A 24,743-nucleotide genomic window follows, 5' to 3' on the forward strand; every position below is an offset into this window, starting at 1 on the left:
ATAGGTCCCGCAGTTGACAGTGAATGTCAGAACAAAAACCAAGCCAAAGGTCAAAGGAATTGTCCGTAGATTGTGTCGAGGCACAGATCTGGGGAAGGGTACCAAAAAATGTCTGCAGAATTGAAGGTCCCCAAGAACACAGTGGCCTCCATCATTCTTAAATGGAAGAAGTTTGGAACCACCAAGACTCTTCCTAGAGCTAGTCACCCGGGCAAACTGAGCAAGCGGGGGAGAAAGGCCTTGGTCAGGGAGGTGACTAAGAACCCGATGGTCACTCTGACAGAGCTCCAGAGTTCCTCTGTGGAGATGGGAGAACCTTCCAGAAGGACAACCAGTTTCTGAATGTCCTTGAGTGGCCCAGCCAGACCCTGGACTTGAACCCAATCAAACATATCTCTGGAGAGACCTGAAAATAGCTGTGCGGTGATGCTCCCCATCCAACCTGACAGAGCTCATGACGATCTGCAGAGAAGAATGGGAGAAACTCCCCAAATACAGGTGTGCTAAGCTTGTAGCGTCATACCCAAGAAGACTTGAGGCTGTAATCGCTGCCAAAGGTGCTTCAACAAAGTACTGAGTAAAGGGTCTGAATACTTATGTAAGTGTGATATTTCAGTTTTTTATTTGTAATAAAATTGTGAAAATATCTAAACCTGGTTTTGCTTTGTCATTATGGGGTATTGTGTGTAGATTGAAAGAAAAGCAATTTAATCCATTTTAGAATAAGACTAACGTAACAACATGTGGGAAAACGTCAAAGGGTCTGAATACTTTCTGATTGCACTGTAGTGTTAATATTTAATTCCTCAAAAAGTCTTGTTCCTAGAAAGCCGCAGCTAACTTGGAGCTGGAATGGTCGAATGGATGGAAATGAACCCCTTTTTGAAGGATTCATTCACTAGCAATAGCGCCACAGTAAGTGAATAGTAGTGTCAGCCAGCCTCCCTCGCCTCCTCTGTTTACATGCTACAGTGGCTCTCCACCGTCGTTCTGTATCAGAGCTGTCTACTGCCGATACTCAGCCCCACAAGGGAAACACCTCCTTGTGTAATAGCAGTTTTCAAATTGTTTTATTTTCTTCAAGGCCACATTTCAGGCTTTTTCCTGACACACTTCATTGCTGTACTGCAGGTCCCCCATCTCGGGCAGTAGCCTGTCCTCCTAACAGCTAACTCACAGTGCTACGTAACATGGACACCATCTCGAATGTCACTCAGTCCAAGACCTATGTTACATATTTTACCTCAAATATCCTCCCCGTAACTGCGTCACAATTTGCTCAATTTGTTTTTATTTAACCAGGTTAGTCTTGTTTTCAAAAGAGACCTGGACCAATAAGCGGTGTTGTGTCGATCATATTGGATAGTATAACTAAATGTGTTTGTGGTTACAAAACCAAATAGCCAGCCAACTGATAAATCTACTCTTGCTATGTCCAGGGGGCCTGCCTAACTGGTCTGTAACCTCTCTGAAAGTGTGCATTTAGCGTGAAAGTAAGAATAATGTTGGTTCTATGTGTTGTAGGGTTCCTGGTGTCCAATTTCCTGACCGATCAGAGCCAGGACAGCTACTCCTACCTGAAGAGGGTGTCATCTGAGGGACATCTCTACAATGGCTTCAACCTCCTCACCGCTGAGTTCAAGTGAGTCAAGGGTTTGGGCAGACTGATCAGGAGAGGTGGTCTGGGTTTGATGGAGCTCTGAGCAAAACAAAAGACCATGGGATGGGTTGATTCATATTTTTGGTGAGGTTTGGCCTTACTACTCAATACACACCTTCTGCATTGTTTTTATTTTGTTATGTGTGCTTGCTGAAAAAAAGCATGACTTTATAAACTGTTCATAGTTATTATTATTCCGCTGGAACCTTTAGCTCCAAAACTGTTAAAGCTACCGACTCCAAAACAACTTAAACGTGAAGACTACCACTGGTCAGTGTGCTTAAAAAAAAAAACTTACTGATACTTTTCACACTACAACCATATTTGCATAAATCCCAATGCATTTCATTGGCCGTAGACTTGAATGGGAAAACTATGCAGTGAACTAGTCTTCAACCGTTTAAGCGAGAAACGCTATGCAAACTTTGGAACTCGCAGGCCAGTCTGGAATAGGTTGCTTGTATACAGCTTTTTGATACCATGTGTACTTGTTGAACTATAACCGTTTTAAATGTGCATAAAGCTCCATAGGCTTGAATGGATTCGCAACTGCTCTTGAACCATTAAAGCTACAAACACCAAACCAACTTTGACATGAACAGACACAACATAGATTGCTTGTAAAAATATTGTTGATGGTATTTCGGGCAAAGGCGAAGCTCTAACAAGACTCGTCTGCTTAGTGTCATCGAACTTTATACATTTTACACTTTTTAGGTATCTTGACAGTTTACCTGTTCGTTGAAAGTTAATACGTCTCTTTTATTGCCAACGTTTTTTTTTAACCTTTTATTTAACTAGGCAAGTCAGTTAAGAACAAATTCTTATTTTAAATGACGGCCTAGGAAAAGTGGGCTTACTGCCTTGTTCAGGGGCAGAACGACAGAGTTGTACCTTGTCAGCTCGGGGATTCGAACTTGCAACCTTTCGGTTACTAGCCCAACGCTCTAACCACTAGGCTACCCTACCACCCCATGATGATTCAGAATGGAGATGGACAAGGGTATAACAAAAATTGTAGAGACGCTTTCTGAACGCATAATCAAAATTGATTTGCTGTTTAATCAACTCCATGAAGACCAGAAAGTCACAAAGAGACGACTGACGAAGTTAGAAAAAGACCACGCTGCAATTCTGGACGTCCGTGAGTACGTGGATCAAAAGCACAAGAAGTTGGAAGACGACGTTTCGAAACTTGAGGAGAAATTAGATTCTCACAAATGTTCAAAGGTGCTCAAATTTTAGATTGCAAGAGGGAAGAGGGAAGAAATGCCATCTCTTTTCAACAGGAATGGATTCCCAAAATCCTGGATCTACCCCCTTCTCTGCTGCCTGAGCAAAGGGAGAGCTCAAGAGTGGAAGTGCTGTAATCAGGATGATGGGGATTGTTTAACTAATTGTCCCTATTCCTATTTCATATTTGAGGGATGATTGTCATCGTCTGGTAGAGGTTTTCATTTATTCATCATAGCTTGATGTCTTTTTTCTTGGGCTGCTTGGGTGCGTTTGTGGTCATCGCTTTTGCTGCTACGCGACACAGGTTTCGGGGCACCTTGGGGAATGCCGATTGGTTGACATTTGAGTGTACTGGTAGACGCGGCTGAGGGTGACCATGAACGCATCCTCCAGTTTTCTTTTTCTTTTCAGAGACATGCTCAAGTGGGGCTAAATAATCCTGTCTTTTTTTATTGCCGATGTTTGTCACTTTGATTCACATTTTATTTTGTCTCAACTGACATAATTTTCATGTTACAGGGATCCATGCACTATACGTATAATTTAGATTGAACCTAATTCGGGTGATGCTATGCACAGCAGGTTAATCTATTTTAAAGACTAGCGTCTAATGGGTATGGGATTTTTAACTTTCAGTTCGGGAGGAGGTTGTGTTTGTGGTTTGGAGTTTGCCAAAAGGCACCTAAAGGACTCTGACCATGAGAAACAAGATTCTCTGGTCTGATGAAACCAAGAATGAACTCTTTGGCCTGAATGCCAAGCGTAACTTCTGGAGGAAACCTGGCACCATCCCTATGGTGAATCATGGTGGTGGCAGCATCATGCTGTGGGGATTTTCTTTCAGCGGCAGGGACTGGGAGACTAGTCAGGATTGAGGGAAAGATGAACGGCGCAAAGTACAGAGATCCTTGATGAAGACATGCTCCACAGCGCTCAGGACCTCAGCCTAAGGTGAAGGTTGACCTTCCAACAGGACAACGACCCTAAGCACACAGCCAAGACAACGCAGGAGGGGTTTCGGGTAAGTCTCTGAATGTCCTTGATTGGCCCAGCCAGAGCCCAAACTTGAACCTTATCGAACATCTCTGGAGAGACCTGAAAATAGCTGTGCGGAGACGCCCCCCCCCATCCAACCTGACAGAGCTTAAGAGGATCTGCAGAGAAAAATGGGACAAACTCCCCAAATATAGGTGTGCCAAGCTTGTAGCGTCATACCCAAGAAGACTCGAGGCTGTAATCGCTGCGAAAGGTGCTTCAACATAGTACTGAGTAAAGGGTCTGAATACTTTTGTAAATGTGTATTTCAGGTTTTTATTTTTAATACATTTGCAAAAATGTCTAATTACCTGTTTTTGCTATGTCATTATGGTGTGTGTGTGAGTGAGAGTGAGGGGGAAAAAACAACAATCAATGTTAGAATAAGGCTGTAATGTAACAAAATGTGGGAAAAGTCAAGGGGTCTGAATACTTTCCGAATGCACTGTATAAGGCTCAAGTAGATTCGTTGGAGAAAAAATGTGAGATCTGGAAAATGAACATAGTATAACGTTTGACGACTCAACTCTACAAAAATTAGACTCAAAACGATTGGAATATAACATGACCACCCATAAAGCAGAAAACACATTTAGGAGAACAAAACAAACCTACTATGAACATGGTGATAAATAAGTAAAGTTGCTTGCTTGGCAGATAAGGCGAAAGGAAGCTAGTAGAGTTATTAGCTCTATTAAGATGTCCAATAACAGTTGTTCAGGGTCCTGAGGCAATTCATCTAGTCTTTAGAGCGTTTTATGAAACGCTGTCCAAGTCTGAAAGGGATGCCCCTGCCACAATGCATGAGTTTTTGAACAAACTCAATTGACAAGCTTTAACTGATGAGGATCGAAAGGGGTTTGGAGAAAGAGATTACATCTGAAGAAGTTAGGGAAACCATTTTCAACACTGCTGGGAGAAAATCACCAGGGTTAGATGGATTCCCTGTTGAAATCTATAGAACATTTTTATCCAAACGAATTCATCCTCTTTGCAATATATTTATTCATGCCATAGAGACAGATAAGCTCCCAGATACACTTGAACAAGCACTGATCATAGTTTTGTTAAAACCTGGGAAAGATCCTCTGCTTTCTGGGTCATATAGACCAATATCTTTATCGAACACTGCATATACAATTGTTGCTAAACTCATAGCTCTTAGACTAGATAAGGTTCTTCCTGACTTGGTTGATATGGACCAAACCAGCTTAGTAAGAAACCGCTCTTCTCCTGATTTTAATATCAGAAGATGATTTAACATAGTGCATTATGTAGAGAATGACCAGGAATCTGTAGTGGTGGCTTCATAAGATGCGAAAAAAAGCTTTTGACCGCATAGAATGAAACTACTTGTTTAAAGTTTTACAGAGGATGAATATTGGACCTAAGTATGTCGGTCTGATTTAGATTACTGTACAAATGTACGGTAGCTCAGATCCTGACTAATGGAAATATATATATGGGACCTTTTCAGGATATAAAATAAACCTATCAAATAGTATAATCATGCCTTTTAACCGAACGGCTATGCAGAACCTAATTTTTTTAGACCAGCCGTTTTCTTGGAGACGCCAGAAAATGACACATCTGGGATTGCAAATTCCTTCTGAAATGAATAAGAACTATCAACTGAATTATATTCCACTTCTCAAAAAGGTTGGGGAAGAGTTGGATAGATGGCTGGATTTACCAATTGCTCTTATTGGTTTGGTTAATTGTGTAATTATTTTGCCTTTTTATAACCTTGTCCTTTCCTATTACAGACAGTTTTTTTCTCAAACAACTTAATAGGAAGGTCTCTTCATTTCAGTCGATGGGGAGACCTCCCAGAGTGAAACTCAAAACTTTATTCAAGCTATACTCAGGAGGAGGGCTTACTCTGACTTCCAGTTGTGTTTCTGTTCAAGGCTGTGTGGGTATGGCAAGAATCAACAACAAGTTCACCCTCTTGGAGACAGACAGAGGAAGTGAAGTGTCTTTCTCCTGTTTCATTGGCATCTGTACTTTATATTAGCCCACCTAAAGCTTTGATGGGTCTTACAAACGACTTTAATTAAAAACACTAAATATGTGGAAGTCTGTAAACAGAAGGGTGTTTGTATATCTATATATAACAAACACCTTTCTATAATAATTATCCCCATCTTACACAAAGCCCTCAGATGGTATTACAATTTCTTGGTTAAACAAAGGAATTAAAACATTTGGTCATCTGTTTTGAGAAGGTGAACTATTATCCTTCCAACAACTGGCATCTCACTTGTAGCTACAGTGCATTCAGAAAGTATTGAGAACCCTTGACTTTTTTCACATTTTGTTACATTACATCCTTACACAAAAATTATTTAAATCGTTTTTTTGCTCATCTACACACAATACGCGATAATGATCGAGAGAAAAAAACAGGTTTTGGACATTTTTGCAAATTTTAAATAAACTGAAATCAAATTTACATAAGTCCTTCAGGCCCTTTTACGCAGTACTTTGTGGAAGCACCATTGGCAGTGATTAAAACCTTGTGTCTTCTTGGGTATGACACTACAAGCTTGGCACAAATGTGTTTTGAGTTTCTCCCATTCTTCTCTGCAGATCCTCTCTGTCAGGTTGGATGGGGAACGTCAATGCACAGCTATTTTCAGGTCTCTCCAGAGATGTTTGATCGGGTTCAAGTCCGGGCTCTGGCTAGGTCCCTCAGACACTCAGAGACTTGTCCCGAAGCCACTCCGGCATTGTCTTGGCTGTGTGCTTCGGGTCGTTGTCCTGTTGGAAGGTGAACCTTCGCCCCAGTCTGAGGTCCTGAGCGCTCTGGAGCAGGTTTTCATCAAGGATCTCTCTGTACTTTGCTCCGTTCAACTTTCCCGCGATCCTGACTAGTCTCCCGGTCCCTGCCGCTGAAAAACATCCCTACAGCATGATGCTGCCACCACCATGCTTCACCGTAGGGATGGTTTCCTCAATCTTGGTTTCATCAGACCAGAGAATCTTGTTTCTCATGGTCAGAGTCCTTTAGTTACAAGCTGGCTGTCATGTGCCTTTTACTGAGGAGTGGCTTCCGTCTGGCCACTCTACCATAAAGGCCTGATTGGTGGATTGTTGCAGAGATGGTTGTCCTTCTGGAAGGTTCTCCCATCTCCACAGAGGAACTGTAGAGCTCTGTCAGAGTGACTATCGGGTTCGGGTTCACCTCCCCGACCAAGGCCCTTCTCCCCCGATTGCTCAGTTTGGTTGGGAGGCCAGCTCCAGGAAGAGTCTTAGTGGTTCCAATCTTCTTCCATTTAAGAATGATGGAGGCCACTGTGTTCTTGGGGCCCTTCAATGCTGCAGAAATGTGTTGGTACCCTTCCCCATAATCTGTGCCTCGACACAATCCGGCCTCGCAGCTCTACGGATAATTCCTTCAACCTCATGGCTTGGTTTTTGCTCTGACATGCACTGTCAACTGTGGTACTAATATAGACAGGTGTGTGCCTTTCCAAATCATGTCCAATCAATTGAATTTACCATAGCTGGACTCCAATCAAGTTGTAGAAACATCTCAAGGATGATCAATGGAAACAGGATACACCGAGCTCAATTTCGAGTCTCGCAGCAAAGGGTCTGAATACTTATGTAAATAAGGTAATTATGTTTTGATTTTTAATACATTTGAAAAAAAAATCTAAACCTGTTTTGGCTTTCTCATTAGGGGGGGGGGGGTGGTGTGTGTGTGTGTGTGTGTGTGTGTGTGTGTGTGTGTGTGTGAATATTGATGAGGGGGAAAAAATGATTTAATCATTTTTAGAATAAGGCTGTAACGTAATAAAATGTCAAGGGGGCTGAGTACTTTCCAAATACAATGTATATACTTGAAGACAACTACTAGCGGACCAGAGTTGCTGGTCCGCGCTAACTAGCTCTGGTCCAGGATATAGCTAGCTCTGGTCCACACTTTGTAGCTCCAAATATGCAAACATTCTAGGTGGACCAATACGTCAAACTTCACCATTGTTAGCCAATACAGAGAGCCAGGAGACGCTCTAAACCAATTATCTCCCACAACTCAACCAATCATCTCCCACAATACTTTCCCCCTAACCCTCCCTGCATTCTAGCACACCACAAGCACAGAGCCACGCCTCCCATAGATTTCTATGGTCACTCCCACCAGTGGCGGTTCTTGCTTGTATGGCTCCCTGGGCAAACCCCCATTCTGCGCTAACTAATTTTTATTCAGACATTTGGAACAACACAAAGAAATAATCATAACATTTAAAACTATAAAAAAAATAAGACTTATAAATATAAAAAATAAGTAACAAAGACAAATGGAAACAAATTTGTGTTGATTTGGCACTCGAGCGTCAATACATTACCCATCCCCCAACACTGTCAACCAAGAGTCAAGACTAAACCAATTCACCTTGGTGGTGTGCAGACTGGTTTTATATTATTCTTAACGATTTTGCACAAACCAGGAAAAAAATGCAACAACATGTCTGTGAAACTATATATTCACAGTATTATGAATGAATTGTGGTGTAGTTGGTAGCATTTCGTAGTGTGACTGATTTCTACTAATTGCATTAGTACTGTTCAAAGTTAGAGGTGCGCTATTTGATAGATTCCCCACTCCCCCTTCCAGTGGGGACACCTGAGGTCAACCTACCCCCCCCCCCCCCCCCCCTCCCAGCTCGTACTTCTGAGTGGGAGACTTTCCCAGGCAGTAGCCTGCCTTGCTCACAAACTAGAATCAGGGCGCCCACTCCGACAAGGTTATTTGACCCACAGTCCCACACGGTGGCATGATATCATTGACGTGATGTGCAAATGAACGATAGAAAACCGATCGCGCAAATGCCACCATTCTGATTTTTTTTGTGCGGGTGCCCCTGTGCCACCCCCGGCTAGATGCTGCGCTGGGTGGCTGCCCATGTCGCCTGTACCTAAATCCGCCACTGACTCCCACTAAGGCCAACTTTGAGAGCTTGATATCCCAGGCTTATATGTGCTGTGCGCAGTAGCCTTGGGGCGAGGTTACTGTAACTATAGCCTATTACTACAATTTACGAAAAGTTGCTAGATCAAATCCACGGTTCACCTTCCTGTTGATTATGTCAGCCCCCCGCACATCTCTGATTCAGAGGGGTTGGGTTAAATGCGGAAGACATATTTCAGTTGAATGCGTTGTTGTACAACTGACTAGGTATCAAATCGTATTAGTCACATGTGCCGAATACAACAGGTGTAGACCTTACAGTGAAATGCTTACTTACGAGCCCCTAACCAAGAATGCAGTTTAAATAGCGAGACTATATACAGGGGGCACCGGTTAGTCAAGGTTATTGAGATAGTATGTGCATATAGGTAGAGTTATTAAAGTGACTATGCATAGATAATAACAGAGAGTAACAGCGGCGTAAAAGGGGGGGCACTGCAAATAGTCTGGGTAGCCTTTTGATTAGATGTTCAGGAGTCTTATGGCTTGGGGGAAGAAGCTGTTTAGAAGCCTCTTGGACCTAGACTTGGCGCTCCGGTACCGCTTGCCGTGCGGTAGCAGAGAGAACAGTCTGTGACTAGGGTGGCTGGAGTCTTTGACAATTTTTAGGGCCTTCCTCTGACACCGCCTGGTTTAGAGGTCCTGTATGGCAGGAAGCTTGGCCCCGGTGATGTACTGGGCCTTACGCACTGCCCACTGTAGTGCCTTGCGGTCAGAGGCCGAGCAATTGCCATACCAGGAAGTGATGCAACCAGTCAGGATGCTCTCGATGGTGCAGCTATTGAACCTTTTGAGGATCTGGGGACCCATGCCAAATCTTTTCAGTCTTCCCCTTTCCCTTTTACTACTTCTATCATTACTATTGCCGTTACTACCACTTCAGCTTCTTTAATTACTATCTTCTAGTTTTTATAGAGTTCTGGCAGACAATGCTGTCTCAACTTTTTCATTTCCTAAGGTACATTCAAGACATGCCCACCCAGTTGCAAATCAACCCCTAGTCCAAGGCACATGTAGTTCTCAGATGATTTTCTACCGAGCCTTTCAGACCTTAAGGTTTAGCTATTTCTATATTGCATATTCCTTTTCAGACCCTAGGGCTAGGGATCGATTTGACATTGGGCATAAGTGTCTGTTACCATGTGTTCTCTCTGTTCCCGTCTCTTGTTGGACTGGCTGATGATGAATCAGGGATGATAGTGCCTTATCTCCAGGGTCCATCAGAGGCATGAGCTACAGCCACCTGTTCTCTCTGTCCCTGTCTCTCTCCAAACACAAAAGAAACCTTGAATTGAAGAAACCGTCATAAGAATTCTGAGAACACCTGTACATTTTTTTTCCTTTACCAGTCAGGCTTGTGAGGGCAAGTCAAAAGCTCTAAGAAGTCTTTGACAAAGGGAACCCAGACAATGTTTAATGTCGGGAACTTTTTCCCCTCTCTTTCTGTTTTCTCTCACTCTCTGCAGCAGACATTGTGATTTAATTTGATGGCCTTGCGATGTGGACTAGAGTTGGGTCCCTCTGAAACTAAGGCCTCTGTCATGAAGGGGGCTTGATAGACATGCCATCGGCATGGCAACAGAGTTTCGGGTCTCATTTTGGAAGTCAGGGGGTTCATGAACAACTTTTCCCACTTCCTGCCAGAGGAAGCAGGGTTTTCCCTGTGGATCGAGGGGTCCTGATCAATATATCCTGCTGATGTGGCCTATAGCAGGAACGGCACAGTGTGTGAGCAGATCTCTCGTTTAATCCTCCTCTTCCGTTGTTTCCAGGTATTGTTCTTTCTCCCCACCTACAAGTTTCTCTCCCCTCTCTCTACATTGTGTGTGTATTATAGCAGGTAGAGATCTCCGTGGGTTGTGTTCTGTTATGTGTTAACAGCAGAGCCTTTCAGGAATGCAAATGGCCTCATTAAGACCAGGAGTTATGTACGTGTTGTATGGCTCCTGCTGCTGCCACCCCTGCGGCAAGAGACTTAACGAAAGGAGACCTCACTGCCACCAGAAATGCGTGTACACACACACACACCGTGAGATGTCAGCCGAGAGAGAGCAACAAGTAATATGTGTTTCTTTGATGTATGCTCTGGCCTGGCCAATCATCTGGTTCTGAAATCACTCCATCCCTCTCTGTCTGCATGGGCCCATGGGGCGTCCTGTCGACTCACAGCAAGATGTATGGATGCTGACAGATAGGTCCCTGCGGTACGCAACGGCATAATAAAAACAGACATTGGATGGCAGCTGCTGTGACTGTAATGTATTTGGTTATATACCTTTTTTTTTTTTACATAAACAGGCTCATTATAGAGCTATTCGTTTTCCCTCTCTGCACAGTGAAACAACAGTGATGTGTGTTGGTTAGAGACTACCCAGAGGAAATACTGTCTGCTGCTGCTCTGTTTCCGAATCGATAATTACGTCTTGTCTCGTGGATACAGAGGAGGCCCTATATTACAATTAGTGGATTTGTCATCTCATCCTTAACCAACATGATGATTTATGATATGATGGTGATGTGGGACAAGATGTGTGGTGGCCATTTTAAACATCTTCTGTATTCCTTCCTGTTGTATAATGTACAGGCAACTGCCAAAATAAAGGAAACACAAACAGTGACGTTGTGGTAAAACAAATCAGTGGGGAAATTCTGACCATGTATAAAAATGCCCAGTTGCCCATTATTTTGGCCACCATGGCAAGAAGAAGAGATCTCAGTGACTTTGAAAGAGGGGTCTCAAAGGAGCACAGGGGTTTTAAAGTGTGTGCCTGTCACCACATCTCAACCCAAAGGAATACTTATGGGAGATTCTGGCGCGGCCCCTGAGACAGCGTTTTCCACCACCATCAACAAAACTCCAAATTATGGAATTTCTGTTGGAAGAATGGTGTCTCATCCCTCCAATAGAGTTCCAGACGCTTGTAGAATCTATGCCAAGGCGCATTGAAACTCTTCTGGCGGCTTGTCGTGGCCGAACACACAGTACTGAGAGAGACTCACTTCTTCAAACAATCATCTTTATTTAATATTGATTTCATTATTGCAATAATGAGACGAGCCTAACCTTTACCAAAAAAATGCAGAGTTTTTATATAACTGATACCATGAATGCTTAGTCATGGCTGGTTACACCCCTCCCCTATAGATTGAGGGGCACCATAAGCCACGTTGGGTTCATCTCCTGTGGTCATCTGCATGGGGGGTGTTCTTAACCCCCAACCCAGCTTAGTTTCCCAGATGCTAGGATGAGACAGAGGGTTTTGTTCTATTCCTCCAGGCTCTCTTTCTCTGTTACACCCACCACGTCTTATCTATGGAATGCCAGCTGTAGGTTTTTGGGCTCCTCTCAGTTCACACAGACATTTAACAGGACAGAAATGTCTTACTATTAGTTAAGTATATAATCGTTAACTATTAATAGCAAACAAATGAGGTAAATATGTAATTTTTATATCACACGCCCTATTAAAACACTTTATGTTGGTGTTTACTTTATTTTGTCCATTACTTTATATTAAGGCTGTGACGGTCAGACTTTTGGATGACTGTAATTGGCCAGCCAAATGACCGCGGTCTCTGTAATAACCGTTCGAATAGCAATTTTTTTAATGAATGTTTTTGAACCTTTTCTCCTTTTCTCCGCTCCTGACTGCAAGTAGAACTGGCGTTCCCAGTCAAGTCAATGATGGCATAATGGGTGAACTGGTGGCCATTGTGAGCAAACCAGGAAATTAAGCCATCAATATGGGTTGTGACTGGAGGGAGTAATGTTACGACTGAAAGCAGAGCTGCAAACTCTCACGCATTGGTCTTCAGAACACGCATTTGACACTCTTTTAGCTCACGCATTGGAAAGTACTACTTTTATTTTTCTAATTAGTCCACAATGCCAGGCAGCCATTGCGACTGTACCCATGAGTTTACCAGTCAAATTTCCAGGATTAGGGGTTCCAAGCCCATTCAATTAATTGTTTGCTACAACACCTTGCTTGTTTCAGCAAGCAAGGTGTTGTAAGTTTCATCACGTTGTATGACTCCATGGTATCGCATAGGACTCAACCACGGAAATGCAACCGGCCATCCCATTTTCAGTCAAATGTTTGTCCCCCCCCCCCCCCCCCCCCCCAAAAACCTGTTAATTTTCATGGCTATCTTCAGCCATAACTGTCGGTTATACGGTAATTGTGTACGTCATTGGGGATGCAGTAATAGAAAAAGCGTATCATTTGTGTGTTACTCATCCAACTGAATAGAACTCTAAATTTCTCGACTTCAAGTTTGGCATGATTTATATTATGCCTTCCCTTAATTACGTTGGTTGTTAAACCAGTATTGCTTTTATTAATAATCCATTGCTCTTTCGATGGGTTTGAATACTTTCAATCCAGTTGACGAATTTGCATGCATACGTTTCCCCTCTGACTGAGCCTTGCCTTGGTCGGAGCTAATGATGTACACTGAGTGTACAAAACAATAGGAACACCTGCTCTTTTCATGACATTGACTGACCAGGTGAAGCTATGATCCCTTATTGAAGTCACTTGTTAAAATCCACTTCAATCAGTGTAGATGAAGTGGAGGAGATGGGTTAATTAAGGTTTTTGAAGCCTTGAGACAATTGAGACATGGATTGTGTATTTGTGCCATTCAGAGGGTGAATGGGCAAGACAAAATATTTAATGCCTTTTGAACGGGGTACGGTAGTAGATGCCAGGTGCACTGGTTTGAGTGTGTCAAGAACTGCAATGCTGCTGGGTATTTCACGCTCAGTAGATTCCAGTTTGTATCAAGAATGGTTCGCGACCCAAAGGACATCAGCCAACTGGACACAACTGTGGGAATTATTTAAGTCAACTTTGGCCAGCATTCCATGCAATGACAAATTGAGGCTGTTCTGAGGGCAAAGGGGTGGTGTAACTCAATATCAGGAAGGTGTTCAAATCAATCATCTCTCAATTTTAATCTCAAATGCCCTCAATTTAATGTTATCAATGACAGCCAAGCAGCACTCGGTATTGTCATACACCGAGCCATCTTACTTTTCCTGTGCTTCTTTCGACTTTTATCCAATCTTGTGTACATATTTATTCATTCAAGTCTGTGTGGTGGTAGAAGATTATCTGTTTAATCTGTCAACTGTCATCTCAAAACATCCAGCCTCACTGAGCCTTCCTAATGCCCACCGGAACGGATCATATGTTTAAAGTATACATTCAAGTGGGTTGTTAGCGTGGTCTGCAACGGTGGTGTAGCTTTTGGCAGGTTTTTGTTTTTCCTTTTTAAAAAGGGTAGCAGCAGTAGATCGGAGCAGCATTTCTCAACTGGTTTCCGTGGTGTATGGTTTATTTCATTTTGATGAATGCATATTCTCTTTGTCTCCCCCCAAAACCAGTGTGCTTAACCCAACTACTACAACAACAATCACAACCACAACAGGCAGTTGTAGCAATAGGCCTTCAGTCCCTGGGCTGATCTCTCTGGCTGGAGCAGTGGTTCCCAAACGCTTTATTGTCCCGTACCCCTTCAAACATTCAACCTCCAGCTGCGTACCCCCTCTAGCACCAGGGTCAGTGCACTCTCAAATGTTGTTTTTGCCATCATTGTAAGCCTGCCACACACACCCACTATACTATACATTTATTAAACATCAGAATGAGTGTGAGTTTTTGTCACAACCTGGCTCGTAGGAAGTGACAAAGAGCTCTTATAGGACCAGGGCACAAATAATAATATAATAATAATTTTGCTCTTTATTTAACCATCTTACATATAAAACCTTATTTGTTCTTGGAGAGAGTCTGTCTTAAATAATTTTCCACACACTCATTGCTTGTATTTAGTTTCCATGCTAGAGAGGGCCAAGAATCCACTCTCACATAGGTACATGGTTTCAAAGGGCATCAGTGTCTTAACAGCGCGATTTGCCAAGGAAGGATACTCTGAGCGCAGCCCATTCCAGAAATCTGGCAGTGGCTTCTGATTTAAATGTAATTTTCACAGAACCGCTTTTTGCAATTTTGATGAGGCTCTCTTGTTCAGATATCGGTAAGTGGACTGCAGGCAGGGCATGAAAGGGATAACGAATCCAGTTGTTTGTTGTCATCCTTTTCGGGAAAGTACCTGCGTAATTGCACACCCAGCTCACTGAGGTGCTTTGCTATATCACATTTGACATTGTCTGTAAGCTTGAGTTCATTTGCACACAAAAAAATCATACAATGATGGAAAGACCTGTGTGTTGTCCTTGTTAATGCAGACAGAGAAGAGCTCCAACTTCTTGATCATAGCCTCAATTTTCTGCCCGCATATTGAATATAGTTGCGGAGAGTCCCTGTAATCCTAGATTCAGATCATTCATGCGAGAAAAAACATCACCCAGATAGGCCAGTCGTGTGAGAAACTCGTCATCATGCAAGCGGTCAGACAAGTGAAAATGATGGTCAGTAAAGAAAACTTTAAGCTCGCCTCTCAATTAAAAATAACTTGTCAATACTTTGCCCCTTGATAACCAGCGCACTCATGTATGTTGTAAAAGCATTACATGGTCGCTGCCTATATCATTGCATAGTGCAGAAAATACATAAGAGTTCAGGGGCCTTGCTTTAACAAAGTTAACCATTTTCACTGTAGTGTCCAAAACGTATTTCAAGCTGTCAGGCATTCCCTTGGCAGCAAGAGCCTCTCGGTGGATGTTGCAGTGTACCCAAGTGGCGTCAGGAGCAACTGCTTGCACGCGCGTTACGACTCCACTGTCTCCCTGTCATAGCTTTTGCGCCATCAGTACAGAAACCAACACATCTTGACCACCAAAGTCCATTTGATGTCACAAAGCTGTCCAGTACTTTAAAAAGATCCTCTCATTGCCAGGTCGCAATTGTAAATGAGAACTTGTTCTCAACTTGCCTACCTGGTTAAATAAAGGTAAAATAAAAAAATGTCCTGGTTTCCAGTGGTTTGCAGAAGAGGATATCTTCCTTAATTTACCCCCCGTAAACGTAACGGACATATACCAGGAGCTGTGCCAGGCCCGCCATGTCTGTTGACTCATCCAGCTGTAACGCATAGAATTCACTGGCTTGTATGTGAAGCAGTAATTGTTTCAAAACATCTCCTGCCATGTAAACTGATGCGTCGTGAAACAGTGTTGTTTGATGGAGGCATTGTCTGTATAGTTATTTTGGCCTTTTCCCCCAGTATTGTCCCAGCCATATCCACGGCAGCAGGAACAATTAAGTCCTCCACAATAGTATGGGGCTTGCCTGTCCTAGCCACTCGGTAGCTCACCATATAAGATGTTTCTAGCCCCTTCTTATTAATGGTATCTGTAGCTTTTATACATGTCTTACTACTCAAAAGTCACCTTTATTCTCGCTCAAAAAAGTCCTGTGGCTTATTATTCAAATTGTCATATTTCGTTTCTAAATGTCTGCGCAAGAGTGAAGGTTTCCCGCGAGAGACTAGCGGTTAATGTGATTGGATGTTAATTATTTGACTAGGCTACCTGTATTTGACATTGTGGTGTTATTTCACTGAACACTGGATGGTTTAATTTAATTTTTGGCAGTGAAGTGAGGCTATTCCAGGTGAGGAAAAAAAACTCACCCAAATGTATAGCCCCGTTGGAAAATATAAATGAACTGTTTGAAAATGTGTACCTAGTTTGGGAATACCTGGTCTAGAGCATTGAATGGCACTTCAGTGCCCATGAGTAAAGTCAGATGTCTTACAAAAGTAGTAATAGTTCATTTTGGCTCTGAAAATGTTTGTTTGGGATTATATTTGGAAATTGGCAGTATTCAAAGAAATCTGCTCTGCATCCGTTCACCTTTCACCTACTACTGTCTAATTTACCAAGACGTAATTAAATTGAGAATGTTGACTTTTATACTTGCAATTTGAGTTGACCTGAGACATTTCTATTGTTTTAAAGACCCCGGCCCTTTCTGCTCAGCTGAAGTTGACTGGCTTTTCCTTGTTCACAGAGGAACTATAGGACGTGATGGTCAGATGTTGTTATGGGTGGTCTTTCTGTTGGGATTAGAGCTGCTGTCTAATCAGTCGTTTTAGCTTTGTTGCTCAACTTTGGCGTGTAGCTGATCGTGAAATGCGTAAAACTACATCAGAGAAATTGTTGTTTACCCTCGGACTCGCAACGATACCTCCCAATCCCACTGATGGTTCTCAATGTTCATCAGCCCAATATCAACAAACCTGAGGCCGCTCAACACAGCAGCAAGGAGCAAAATAAGGCACTGCTTAAAAGCTTCAGAATAATGGACTGCATTTCATTTATAAACATATACTATCCTGCTGCATATAGTGATTATCATTCTGGCAGCTAGATCTTCAAAGTGCTGTTTCTAAAGCTTCACAGAACTTTCTCTTCCTGTTGGTAGTTAACGCTGTCCATTGCTAGCAGCCAACTCCTGTGGTTCCTCATCTCAGCCCAAATCTCCCTGCAGCAGAACTGATGAGGTTTTGATATTCTCATCAGAGCGTATGGGTATCAGAAATACCCATACGCTCTGATGAGTAAATTTGATTCCCGCCACAGAATTCAGAAGTCGCCATTGTGCTTCAGGATGAGACTATTGAGCTTAGGCCTCAATCTGTCTCAACAGTATTTCACACAGTGTGTTTTTCTGGGTTGGGACTGAGAGGAATCTACATAGCTCCATCTCTTCCCAGCCCAATGAGCCCATAGCACCATCTGGTCACCTTTCTGCAGGGTTGCAGTTTTATATACAATTTAGGAGAGGGATATCAAACCAGAGTCAACTTCAGGCAGCGAAGCTGAAAATATTGTACCCATGGAAGGAAGCTACAAGGCATTGACATGAACAAAAGCAAAAAGATGGTGGTTTATGTCATTACTGTAGTTGCCAGCAGTTGCGTTGCAGAAAGTTTTATATTGTTTGGCTTTAATCATGGAGACATTGATATTATTATAATAATTTTTTTATTGAATGTTTAAAGCATGCAATATACTTGCAGTGAAGCCGCTCAACAACTACATCACATTAGTCATCTAACAGACTCCCATCCAGAGCGACACACAGAAGCAACCAGGGTCAACGCCCTGCTCAAGGGCACGTTGACAGATCTCCCACAAGGTCAAAAACGGGGACCCGAACCAGCGATCCATCAGCTTCCGGCCCAAGCTCTCAACCGCTAGCCCTCCAAAACAAAATACCCTTTCCCTTAAATACAGGTATTTTATTAACCAGCACATTTGAGTTCAGCAATAATATTTGTTGTAATATTTGTTCTATCTTTTCAGGGGGATGAAATTGTAGCCAGCTCTGCAATACTTTGAAAAAAGTATCTATTTTTCTCAAACAAGCATCATTTTCAATTAATCCAAAATGAGACATGGCAATCTGCACAAAAGGCAAAAAGGTCATTTTTAAACAATGGATGAGCTTTTTTTAGTAATCTACTTTTTAATAAGTGAAGCTTTTAGAGAGGTTTAGTGCTTTTATATTTAATAATCCCACCCAATTCATTATATAGATAGGCATGCTTTATTTTGTCTGGTTCAGCGTCCCAGATAAAGCAAAATATTTTTGCTCGTATTATTTGAAAACGAATCTTCAGGAGTAGGCAGATCCATAAGTAAGTGAGTAAACTGAGATGTCTAAGGCGTTAATCGGGGCAATTTTCCCATAAGTAGTTGCAGGATCTTGTCTATTTTTACAAGTTTACTTCTGAAATTCATTGTGGAATGCTCATTTATATCTTTTGTGATATGAGTACCAAGTATGTCTACTTCACCGTCAGCCCATTTTATAGGTAGACTGGAGGGTCATGTAAAAGTTGTATTTTTTAAAGATTTCAATACGTAATATTGTACACTAATCAAAAATATGGTTTTAGTCCAGAAAAGTTATCTAGATCTTCAATTAAACATTGCAGGGGTCTAGCTTGCGGACTTAATATAAAACGTGAGTCATCCGCATACATGGACACCTTTTTTTAAGCCTTGGATTTCTAGTCCTCTAATGTTGTTATTTGATCTGATTTTAATAGCTAGCATTTCGATGGCCATTTTAACTCCTCTTGACAATCCCAAACTCTCTGAGAAGTAGCCACTATTTACTATTTTACACCTGGGGTTGTTTATACGTTACCTTAACCCATTTTATTAGAGTATCACCGAAATTGAAAAAATCCTGGTATTTATAAATAAAATCCAGTCTTACTTTATCAAAGACCTTTTCAAAATCCGCTATACATACCAGACTTGGCTTCTTAGATGTTTCATGATGTACTATTATTTCTATTAGTTGTTGTCGTATATTATCTCCAATGTATCGTTCATGTAAAAACCTGTCTGATCAGGATGAACAACAGCTGGTAAAACCTTTTTCATTCTGAGTGCTATGCATTTTGCTAGTATTTTTTCATCGCAACATTGAAGTGTAAGAGGCCTTCAGTTTTTTTAGACTGGATCTTTATATTTGCCATCTGGGTCTTGTTTTAATAATAGTGATATCATACCTTCCTGCTGAGTACCTGACGGACTACCATTTCTATAGGAGTAGTTAAAACAAGGTAGCAATGGAGCTTCGTGTGTGTATATATGTATGTATGTATGTATGTATGTATGTATGTATGTGTATGTATGTATATGTATGTATGTGTATATATATATGTATATACATACACATACATATATATATATATATATATATATATATATATATATATATATATATATATATATATATATATATATATATATATATATATATATATATATATATATATATATATATATATATATAAAAAGGCTTGATATACCTCTACTGGTATGCCATCAAGCTCTGGGGTTTTGATATTCTTTGGTTTGTTTTGAAGATGGTGTAATGTTAACAAAATGGCATTCATTATGTCATTTTCCTAACACACTGGCCTACTTAAATTCCTCTGCCCAGGACATTTACACCATATGAGAAACAGTAACACCAACAGAGAGAGAACCTTAGCCTATTCTTTTCCCAGCTTAATTGCTTACTGTGGCATAAACAAATGTACTGTCTCGGACAGTAGACAGGCAAATTAGCTTGTAATTAATTGTAAGAGATAAACATTTAGCGGACAGCGGAGCCCCTTATGTCAGACAAATGTGATTCTGTCAGTCCCTCTGTCCGCGGCTATTTGCAGATGTTATTATCAAACGAGTCTATCTCACGACAGGAGAGTAATCTTCTCTCCTCTTATATACACTACATGACCAAAAGTATGTGGACACCTGCTTGTCAATCTTCTCATTCCAAAATCATGGGCATTAATATGTAGTTGGTCCCCCCTTTTGCTGCTATAACAGCATCCACTCTTCTGGTAAGGCTTTCCACTAGATGTTGGAACATTGCTGCGGGGACTTGCTTCCATTCAGCCACAAGCATTAGTGTGGCCGGGCACTGATGTTGGGCGATTAGGCCTGGCTCACAGTCAGCATTCCAATTCATCCCAAAGGTGTTCGATGGGGTTGAGGTCAGGGCTCTGTACAGGCCAGTCAAGTTCTTCCACACCGATCTCGACAAACCATTTCTGTATGGACCTCGTTTTGTGCACTGGGGCATTGTCATGCTGAAACAGGAAAGGGCCTTCCCCAAACTGTTGCCACAAAGTTCGAAGCACAGAATCGTCTAGAATGTCAGTGTATGCTGTAGCGTTAACATTTCCTGTCACTGGAAGTAAGGGGCCTACCATGAACCATTAAAAAAAAACAGCCCAGACCATTATTTATTATTTACAGTTGGCACGATGCATTGGGGGCAGGTAGCGTTCTCGTGGCATCCAGCAAACCCAGATTCGTACATCACTCCAGAGAGCGCGTTTCCACAGCTCCAGAGTCCAATGGCAGCGAGCTTTATACCACTCCAGCCGACGCTAGGCATTGCGCATGGTGATTTTAAGCTTGTGTGCAGCTGCTCAGCCATAGAAACCCATTTCGTGAAGCTCCCGACCAACCCTTCTTGTGCTGACGTTGCTTCCAGAGGCAGTTTCAAACTCAGTAGTGAGTGTTGCAACCGAGGACAGACGATTTTTACGTGCTTCAGCACTCTGCGGTCCTGTTCTGTGAGCTTATGTGGCTTAGCACTTTGCGTCTGAGCCGTTGTTGCTCCTAGACGTTTCCACTTCACAATAACAGCACTTAGATGACCGGGCCAGCTCTTGTCGGGCAGAAATTTGACGAACTGAATTGTTGGAAAGGTGGCATCCTATGAGAGTGCCACATTGAAAGTTGCTGAGCTCTTCAGTAAGGCCATTCTACTGCCAATGTTTGTCTATGGCATGGCTGTGTTCTCGATCTTTACATACAGTGCCTTGCGAAAGTATTCGGCCCCCTTGAACTTTTCGACCTTTTGCCACATTTCAGGCTTCAAACATAAAGATATAAAACTGTAATTTTTTGTGAAGAATCAACAACAAGTGGGACACAATCATGAAGTGGAACGAAATTTATTGGATATTTCAAACTTTTTTAACCTTTCTAGGGCAGGCGGGACGAATTCGTCCCACCTACGTAACAGCCAGTTGAATCCTGTGGCGCCATTTTCAAATACCTTAAAAATCCTATTACTTCAATTTCTCAAACATATGACTATTTTACAGCCATTTAAAGACAAGACTCTCGTTAATCTAACCACACTGTCCGATTTCAAAAAGGCTTTACAACGAAAGTAAAACATTAGATTATGTCAGCAGAGTACCCAGCCAGAAATAATCAGACACCCATTTTTCAAGCTAGCATATAATGTCACAAAAACCCAGAAGACAGCTAAATGCAGCACTAACCTTTGATGATCTTCATGACAACCCTAGGACATTATGTTATACAATACATGCATGTTTTGTTCAATCAAGTTCATATTTATATCAAAAAACAGCTTTTTACATTAGCATGTGACGTTCAGAACTAGCATACCCCCCGCAAACTTCCGGGGAATTTACTAACAATTTACTAAATTACTCACGATAAACGTTCACAAAAAGCATAACAATTATTTTAAGAATTATAGATACAGAACTCCTCTATGCACTCGATATGTCCGATTTTAAAATAGCTTTTTGGTGAAAGCACATTTTGCAATATTCTAAGTACATAGCCCAGCCATCACGGGCTAGCTATTTAGACACCCGGCAAGTTTAGCCTTCACCAAAATCCGATTTACTATTACAAAAGTTTGATTACCTTTTGTTGTCTTTGTCAGAATGCACTCCCAGGACTGCTACTTAAATAACAAATGTTGGTTTGGTCCAAAATAATCCATCGTTATATCCGAATAGCGGCGTTTTGTTCGTGCGTTCCAGAAACTATCCGAAATGGTAAATCAAGGTCGTGCGCATGGCGCAATTCGTGACAAAAAAATTCTAAATATTCCATTACCGTACTTCGAAGCATGTCAACCGCTGTTTAAAATCAATTTTTATGCAATTTATCTCGTAAAAAAGGGATAATATTCCGACCGGGAATCTCCTTTTCGGGAAACAGAGGGAAAAACACAAAGACGGGGGCGGCCAGTGCACACGCCTAAGCCCACAGTCCCTTGATCGGCCACTTGAGAAAGGCGATAATGTGTTTCAGCCTGGGGCTGGAATGACGACATTCAGCTTTTTCCCGGGCTCTGAGAGCCTATTGGAGCCGTGGGAAGTGTCACGTTACCGCAGAGATCCTTTGTAATTGAATGAGATGGCAAAGCAAGACAATAAATGGTCAGACAGGCCACTTCCTGTAAAGGAATCTCTCAGGTTTTGACCTGCCATTTGAGTTCTGTTATACTCACAGACACCATTCAAACAGTTTTAGAAACTTTGGAGTGTTTTCTATCCAAAGCCAATAATTATATGCATATTCTAGTTACTGGGCAGGAGTAGTAACCAGATTAAATCGGGTACGTTTTTTATCCAGCCGTGTCAATACTGCCCCCTAGCCCTAACAGGTTAACAAATAAAAAACTGAAAAATTGGCCGTGCAAAATTATTCAGCCCCTTTACTTTCAGTGCAGCAAACTCTCCAGAAGTTCAGTGAGGATCTCTGAATGATCCAATGTTGACCTAAATGACTAATGATGATAAATAGAATCCACCTGTGTGTAATCAAGTCTCCGTATAAATGCACCTGCTCTGTGATAGTCTCAGAGGTTCGTTTAAAGCGCAGAGAGCATCATGAAGAACAAGGAACACACCAGGCAGGTCCGAGATACTGTTGGGGAGAAGTTTAAAGCCGGATTTGGATACAAAAAGATTTCCCAAGCTTTAAACATCCCAAGGAGCACTGTGCAAGCGATAATATTGAAATGGAAGGAGTATCAGACCACTGCAAATCTACGAAGACCCGGCCGTCCCTCTAAACTTTCAGCTCATACAAGGAGAAGACTGATCAGAGATGCAGCCAAGAGGCCCATGATCACTCTGGATGAACTGCAGAGATCTACAGCTGAGGTGGGAGACTCTGTCCATAGGACAACAATCAGTCGTATACTGCACAAATCTGGCCTTTATGGAAGAGTGGCAAGAAGAAAGCCATTTCTTAAAGATATCCATAAAAAGTGTCGTTTAAAGTTTGCCACTAGCCACCTGGGAGACACACCAAACATGTGGAAGAAGGTGCTCTGGTCAGATGAAACCAAAATCGAACTTTTTGGCAACAATGCAAAACGTTATGTTTGGCGTAAAAGCAACACAGCTCATCACCCTGAACACACCATCCCCACTGTCAAACATGGTGGTGGCAGCATCATGGTTTGGGCCTGCTTTTCTTCAGCAGGGGCAGGGAAGATGGTTAAAATTGATGGGAAGATGGATGGAGCCAAATACAGGACCATTCTGGAAGAAAACCTGATGGAGTCTGCAAAAGACCTGAGACTGGGACGGAGATGTGTCTTCCAACAAGACAATGATCCAAAACATAAAGCAAAATCTACAATGGAACGGTTCACAAATAAACATATCCAGGTGTTAGAATGGCCAAGTCAAAGTCCAGACCTGAATCCAATCGAGAATCTGTGGAAAGAACTGAAAACTGCTGTTCACAAACGCTCTCCTTCCAACCTCACTGAGCTCGAGCTGTTTTGCAAGGAGGAATGGGCAAAAATTTCAGTCTCTCGATGTGCAAAACTGATAGAGACATACCGCAAGCGACTTACAGCTGTAATCGCAGCAAAAGGTGGCGCTACAAAGTATTAACTTAAGGGGGCTGAATAATTTTGCACGCCCAATTTTTCAGTTTTTTATTTGTTAAAAAAGTTTGAAATATCCAATAAATTTCGTTCCACTTCATGATTGTGTCCCACTTGTTGTTGATTCTTCACAAAAAATTACAGTTTTATATCTTTATGTTTGAAGCCTGAAATGTGGCAAAAGGTCAAAGTTCAAGGGGGCCGAATACTTTCGCAAGGCACTGTACCTGTCAGCAATGAGTGTGGCTGAAATAGCCGAATCTACTAATTTGAAGGGCTGTCCACATACTTTAGTATCTATAGTGTAGTCAGTGGTGTAAAGTACCCAATTCTCGTCATACTTGAGTAAAAGTAAGGATGCCTAAAAATAAAATGACAAAAGTGAAAGTCACCCAGTAAAATACTATTTGAGTAAAAGTACAAAAGTTTTGGTTTTAAATATACCATTAGTATCAAAAGTTAAGTATAAGTCACTTCAAATGTCTTATTATTAAGCAGCCCAGATGGCATGATTTTCTTGTTTTTTAAGTTTACGGATAGCCAGGGGCACACTTCAACAGTCAGACATCATTTACAAACAAAGCAATTTTGTGTTTAGTGAGTCTGCCAGATCAGAGGCAATAGGGATGACCAGGGATGTTCTCTT

At 41.9% G+C, this 24,743-nt stretch overlaps 1 protein-coding gene across 7 annotated transcripts in view; it reads left to right on the forward strand.

The window, feature by feature from the left end:
- The window catches only part of tango2 (transport and golgi organization 2 homolog), a 57,490-nt gene that overhangs the window by 19,382 nt on the left and 13,365 nt on the right, over positions 1-24,743 (forward strand). For all 7 annotated transcript variants that reach the window (XM_014170608.3, XM_082968369.1, XM_014170607.3 and 4 more), the window contains 1 exon segment: positions 1,525-1,642. In XM_014170608.3, the coding sequence (XP_014026083.1) occupies positions 1,525-1,642 (118 nt within the window).

The sequence above is a fragment of the Salmo salar genome, chromosome 24, assembly GCF_965601325.2.
Source record: "Salmo salar chromosome 24, fSalSal1, whole genome shotgun sequence".
In the NCBI taxonomy this organism is placed as follows: domain Eukaryota; kingdom Metazoa; phylum Chordata; class Actinopteri; order Salmoniformes; family Salmonidae; genus Salmo; species Salmo salar.